The 7119-nt window shown below is 38.9% G+C and overlaps 1 protein-coding gene across 2 annotated transcripts in view; it reads left to right on the forward strand.

Moving 5' to 3' along the window:
* Positions 1 to 5690, forward strand: part of Slco1a2 (solute carrier organic anion transporter family member 1A2) — an 82843-nt gene extending 77153 nt beyond the window's left edge. For both annotated transcript variants that reach the window (XM_048432562.3, XM_048432563.3), the window contains exons 14-16: positions 237 to 301; positions 1340 to 1457; positions 4621 to 5690. In XM_048432562.3, coding sequence (XP_048288519.2) covers positions 237 to 301; positions 1340 to 1457; positions 4621 to 4840 — 403 coding nt within the window. In that variant the 3' untranslated portion in view covers positions 4841 to 5690. The remainder of the gene's footprint in view (positions 1 to 236; positions 302 to 1339; positions 1458 to 4620) is intronic.
* The last annotated feature ends 1429 nt before the right edge of the window (positions 5691 to 7119 follow it).

Here is a 7119-nt window from a genome sequence, read left to right on the forward strand (position 1 = left end):
CAATGTCTAACCATTAAAGGACCCTGCCATGCTTTAGATATGTGGATGTCACTGGACAGCTTTCAGAAATCACTCTCTTCTTCCACTGTGGGTGCTTAATAATAGAGCAGCATTGTCTTCTCTTCAGGATGCAAAAGCTTAACCATTAGGATCATGAACTATGACTGTCATTGGGAAGATGCTAGGACCCTAGGGTTCGCATGATGTACTTTTATATATGTGTATGTATTCTCCAGGTGTATCAAGTCTGAAGAGAAGTCACTTGGAATTGGATTACATGCATTTTGTACAAGAATATTTGGTATGAACAATTTCCTCAACACATTAGAGCAATACCATGCTAAGTATTTAATAAACTAATTATTTTCTCTAAATAAAAAGATAGGAACTATCTTTTCAACCCATCACTCAACCCTTATCTTAGAAGGAATAACAGGGTTTCTTCTGGAATCAAGCATGAGTCACCATAATGAGAACACAGATTCAGGGCATCCAAATATCAGGTTCCAACATGGATATGGTTTCATGATGTTTGTGGCTGGAGAACAGAGAAAGTCATGAAAAGATGCTTCTCAAATATATCTGTGGGAACAGGAAGTAGGCTGGTGACAGCAAAGCAGGGAATTCTCTGCTGCAGGCTCAGATACTATCTGATGGCATCCTTAGTGTTTGGGTGAGTGGAGGATAGCATCCTGTTAAGTCAATACATCCCCGAAGGCTTCATGTAATAGATATGTGGATATATAGTCAGACACAGGGATGGGGCAATGAGTGATATATAAAAGAGAAAAAGGTAATTTGTCTCTGGATCTTCAATATTCCAACAGTCTACATCTAGAAAATCCCAACGACTTAGTGGCACCTTTAACATACATATGCCCATGTCACTGTGAAATTCAGTTCACAAGCCCTTGTGTTAAGTTATGGCAACTTGTATTTAGTCTGAGAATGAGGTAATTACAGAGATGATATATTTTTCTCTTATCTGAACTTAATTACATCTTTGATCTTTAGTGGATTCAATAATAAAGTGAGAAGCAAAATGTTTCTGTTAGTTAGGTATATAGAAAGCCAGCATAAGACATGTCAGAAGATACATGATGCTGATGGTTATTAACTCAATGGATGCTTCCTTAGCACCTTATGCATGGTTTTCATTTGCTGTGATCTAGAAACTTCACACTAATTTATAATTTCTAGAAGTGTAGAACATTTGATTCATAATTTGTTATATTTTAAGAGAAAAATTGAACTACTTCCAAATAAAATAACACATCACATCCTTTTTCTTTTCTTTCTTCTTTTCAACGGACTGTTTTCCTTTCTCTCCTCATTGCAGCGGGCATTCCTGCACCTATTTACTTTGGTGCCTTGATAGACAGAACCTGTTTACACTGGGGAACTCTGAAATGTGGTGAACCAGGGGCATGCAGGATGTATGATATAAATAACTTCAGGTAAAGATAATTTTTAAATGATTTGTTTATTTCTACTTTATGTGCATTGGTGTTTTGCATACGTGTATGTCTGTGATCTGTGTGATAGGGTCAGATTCCCTGGAGAGAGAGTTACAGGCAGTTTTTAAGCTGCCATGTGAGTTCTGGGAATTGAATATGGGTTATCTGGAAGAACAACCAGTACTTTTAACTGCTGAATCATTGCTCCAGACCCAAAGGTAAAGGTAATTTTTGAGACCTACTTTTGTAGTACATAAAAGGTCCCCATTTATGGCTAACATTTTCTTGAGTGATGAGATTACATTAGGTTTCATTTTCAGAATGCACTTGGATGGTATAACTTCCTTATTTGTGTATTTTAATATTTTCCCTTTTTTCCTAAAGAACTTGATATATGTAAGTGTGAGTGGGCTTCCTAACCTAACCCTGGAAAATACATCAGAAAGGGAGCAGGGTGTCTGTGTAAAGGAAGCAGATGGAACAGTAGGGGAAGAGCTGCATCTTGAGCTGAGCCAGCATAGCAGAACACTGGAGATAAACAGACAGCAACATCTAGAGAGACCAGTGACAATGACATTGCTGGTGGAAAAGAAAGTTCTCAGTTCCTACTATCCCATATCTTAGGACAGAGAGAAAGACTCTTCCTTTTTGCAGGGGTCAGTATGACAGTCCCAACACATTCAAGTAGCAAGGATTTTGGCATTAGAGCTTCTGGAAAGTTCACAACCCTGATATACTAAGAACCCCAAACCTAGGTACTGCCTTGCAGTTTAGTAGATCATGTCGGGTACCGTAGCCAGGGACTATCTTGAGAAGGGATCTCCTACTTGAATTTGACTGATGGTCTTATCGCTGAGAACCCATAGATGCTATATTGTACTTAGTGATTGACTGCCTCATGAACAAAACATGGCTCAGTAGAGGGATTGTCGTACAAGCCAGCTAAGAGTGTCACAAAGAGGGGGGATGTTACTACACATAAAAATAACAGGCCATTACCCTCAAGAACCAGCAGACCGGGGAGCCTGCCCTCTGAGATCTGGGTGCATCCAGTCGTGTGCTTTCATGCTGCTGCGTAGACTAAAAGCAATTCCTGCATGGGTCCCACCACTCGCAGTGCTACACAGGCACCAGTCGCTAACAGTATCGTGGGGTAACTGTGGGTTCACTGCTGTTCCAAGCCCAGGCGTCTTGCTAGGCTGATCTTGAGCCAGATTCTGAATGTTACATTGCTGGCCCTCAAGGGCAACAGGCCCAAGAAAGCTCACAGAGAAACTTTGTTTGCTACAAACTTCACTGTTCTCTTCCTTGATCCTAAAATCTCATTAGTCAAAAGGAATTTAGGCCTTCTCTAGGTCGGACCCAGTTCTGCTCTGATTCTGTGTGAGCAGGATACTGAAAAGTTCTGGGAGAGAAAAGTGCCGGCTATTGCCCTGTTCCCGTGTGTGTATGGCTGGGGGTGGCTGCTCTCCCATTCTCAGACTGGTATAACTATAGTACCAGCGTGGAAGAAGTCAACTACTTCTGTCAGTGTATCTGTGTGGGTTAAAGTTCCAGTTGTCTTGACATACCCAGAATGCTGGACTTTAACCCAGAGCTTGAGCAAATTCGTCTCTTCTTCCTCAAATTGATTTTGTCAGGGTGTTTTTATAACAGTGACAGAAAAATAAACTAAGATATTTGTTATTCTATTATACATTTAGAAAAATTTCAGTTGTACTTCTAGACTGTTGTATCTGAAGTCTTAAGCATCTCTCTCCACATATATATTTGTATTTTACCACTGTAGAAGTAGCCATGATAGATTTCTCTACGTGTATGTAGTTCAGGATTTCCTGCCTAAGGAATGGTGCCTCTCACTGCGTGGTAGGTCTTCTCACCTCAATTAATGTAATCAAAGTGTCTCCCACAGAAACGTTCACAGGCTAACATAATCCACACAGACCTTCGGTGAATCTTCCTTCCCACAAGATTCTAGATTGCATGAAATTGACAGCCTATCCACCACACCAGATTTTCCTATAAGTATGTTGAGAATATGAAGGGATTTTTCACAATTATTTAAAAATGTACGTATGTCAAAATACCTATTTTGCAAACACATTAAGTCCAGAAACCTAAAGGAATATTTTATCAAATTTACAAAGAAGAAATTCTTATAAGAGTATAGAAGTTATTCTCAGAAATAGTAAAAGGTAAAACTACCCAATTCATTTTAGGAAGCTTCTACAGTCCTCATGCTTTAACTGGACAAGTTCAGTAAATGAAAAGAATTTAGTCCTAAAGAGATGGCTCAGGGGTTAAGAGTACATATTGCTTGCTCTTGCAGAGGACATGGGTCCAGTTCTCATAACCCACATTGGACAGACTACAACTTCCTGTTACTCCAACTCTCAGGTATCCAGGACTCATGGATACACACAGAGACCCAGACAGTCAAATGTAGTAAAGAGCTACAAAATAAATTGATTACACAAGCAAAATTATGCATGGAAATTAACAAATTGAATCAACTAATATATAAAAATGAGTAATATGACTTAGTTTAGATACAGAAGGATTTTAACATCACAAAAATTTTTCAGTGAAGCACAGCAGACAAATGCTGAGTGGGAAGAAAATCTTGAAAAGTGACTTTGTGCTGTTTTTATACATGTGTAATTAAAACTGGAACAAACAAAATAGAAAAGAATAATACCCTTAACCAGATATAGGGCTTTTTTTGGCTCAGTATTTAACAGACTAGATGACAATGGCAGAATAATGGCCCAGTGTGAGGTAAGGGAAGAGGAGGATTGGTGGCAGAGTATAAGGAGGCTGGTCGTATTGCATGCTGTGTTAGGGACTTCATCCTCAGCTAAACCTACTGAAAACATTCTCATAGCACATGCAGAGATGTATTTCTATAATGATCCTAAGTCCAGTCAAGCTGACAATGGAAACTAGCTATTACCAAACTGAAAAAATATGTTCAAACTTTCATGTTGGAAATTTTTGACATTTTTAGCAGAAAGAATTAACAGCTCGGTGAAGTAGAGTATATAAATTACATGGGCAAAATAATCACCTGATTTTTTTGAAGAATAAATGATCTGTGAGAATATACAGAATTGGCTTTCATTGAACATGTTAAGATTTAATACAGATCAGTTGTTTTCAACAGGCGCATTTACCTTGGGTTGCCAGCAGCTCTAAGAGGATCAAGTTTCATCCCAGGAATCGTCATTCTAATACTTATGAGGAAGGTCCAACTCCCTGGGGAAATTGACTTTTCAGAGACTGAACATTCAGAGATGAAGCTCACAGAAAAGAAAGGCGAGCACAAGAATGTGCACGGAAGTCCTGAGGTTGAGAACGACAAAGACCTGAAAACAAAGCTGTAATAAGGTTTCCACTGACCTGCCCAAATCCAGGGAGAGAGCGTGCATCTGGTTCTTTTGAACCTATAGTACCTCATGAGAGGTGTACTATAGGGACTCGTCTTATCCTGAAGAACCTCAAAAATTCTTTTGCTCATGATGAAAATATTTACTGATAGCATTTTCATAACATTGGGGTAGTACTTAAGATTTTCTCAGTGAAGACTATGGTGACCCCACACTGAACTTTAAAGCTGCCTTTATTTTCAAACAGCATTTTCTCTTTTAACTCAATCAAAGCAAGTGTGTGTTTCTCACATATCTGCAAATAGCATTAAAACTTGCCCATTCCTGAGACACTATTCAATTTTATTGAATTTATGCTGTAATGTTGGAGCTATTTAGAACTGAAAATTTATATGTTGGTTGTGTTACATTGAAATAATTTGTTCAAATGTATCTTTTCTATGTGCAAGATGTATGAATACCTTTTTATCTATTTAGAGTTAAAAACTGTCTTTTTGTATCCTAGACACAATGCTTCCAAAATTAGACTTCTCATTAATGTGTGGTCTGTTGTTTTCACCCCTTTTTTCATTACTCATATCACACATTTGATCATTTTGTTTAGAGCACTGAAATATTTAATCATGTTATTTAAAATCATGTAGCAAAGATGCCTGGAATTTTCTCCCAGCTATTAAAAATGGTAATGAAACTCTTTCTTAAAAGCAAATATTTGAGAAAGCCAGTCCTTTGAGACTGTATGGCTTTGGCACAATGCTTGCCTAGAATGTGGGAGACCCTGGGTTCAACAACAAGGTAAACTACTGATAATACAATAAAATATAAAATAAAGTAAAAACCAAGGCTGGATGCTGTGTCAGATGTTATCAAAAGATTACTTTCAAATATTCAAATATTTCAAATATTCTATGACCCAGTGTTCATTTTACTCATGTGTCCTCAGAGCACATAGGAATTAATATTCAAAATTACCTTAGAGTAAAACCTTTAAAGCAGAGCCAGCTGGGTGGCTCAGTGGGAAGTGATGTTTGTCTCAAAGTCTGACAAGGTGGTTTTGATCCCTGGGACCGAGAGAGAATCATTTCTTGCAAGCTGTCCTATGCCCTCTTACTTCCCCACCCACAAACAAATAAATGAAAACACATAGAAAGTTTTTAAGTGTGAGTATTGCTATAAATCTTGGAATTAATAAAACTCAAAATACACTTTAAAACCAAAGTGAAATTATGGTGGTTTGATTGAGAACTGTCCCTTGTGGACTCGGGCATTTGTGCATTTGGTTTGCAGTTGATAACTCTGCTTGGGGAGGAGTAGGGGTTCATCCTTAATGGAGGAAGTGAATCACTGGGCTGGGTATTGAGAGTTAAAAGCCGCTCTTACCACCGTAAGCCGCTCTTACAGTTCACTCTCTGTTTAGTGCTTAGGTTGAGGATGTGACACCTCAGCTTCCTGCCCCAGTCACCATGCCTGGTGCTTGCTGTCCTGCCTCTTTGCCTTGAGGAACTCCTGTCCCTCTGGAATCATAAGCAAAAATAACCTCTTTTTTTCTTTCAGTTGCTTTGTGGAGTTTTATCACCACAGTGAAAAGTAACTGATACAGAAAAAAGTTTGTTGGGTGCCTGATAAAGAATGAAGAGATTTTAAGGAACAACAAGTCTGTGTGTTGTTTTAGAGCTGCGGCTCAAGACAGTAGCATGGACAGGACTATTTGTTTCTCTCCCTCACTTTTCTTCCTTTGGTAAAGGATGCCAGTAATGTAAAAATGGCATAAATCCCTAAAGATGGGGATGTTGAAGAAAGGAAAGGTAAGGAGTGGAGGGGCCAATATACAATGTTTATTATGTATAATAAATTGAGAATCTCTACCGTCCAGAGCAGATTGAAGGAAGGTACAACCTTAAAAGCTCTTTTGTGAAGCCAGAATGTTCATGGGAGAGTTACACTGACAACGTTTTGTTACTTGAACTGAGGCCAATCCACTTCCATGAAAGAAGAGCTTATTTTGCTCCAGAGGTCTCAGTCCATGATCACTTGGCCCTGCTGCTTTAGGCCTAGGTCTATGCAATGCATCGGGGTGAAACTCATAGGAAGGAAGTTGCTGACCTCACATTGACGGTGATTCAGATACACACACACACACACACACACACACACACACACACAGAGAGAGAGGGGGAGGAGGAGAGAAGAGAAGAGAGAGGTAAGAGAGAGAGGAGAGAAAAGAGAAAGAAAAGAAGAGAGAGAGTGGAGAGAGAAGAGAAAGAGAAAGAGAAGAG

The sequence above is a fragment of the Myodes glareolus genome, chromosome 3 (assembly GCF_982192425.1).
Source record: "Myodes glareolus chromosome 3, mMyoGla1.1, whole genome shotgun sequence".
NCBI lineage: Eukaryota > Metazoa > Chordata > Mammalia > Rodentia > Cricetidae > Myodes > Myodes glareolus.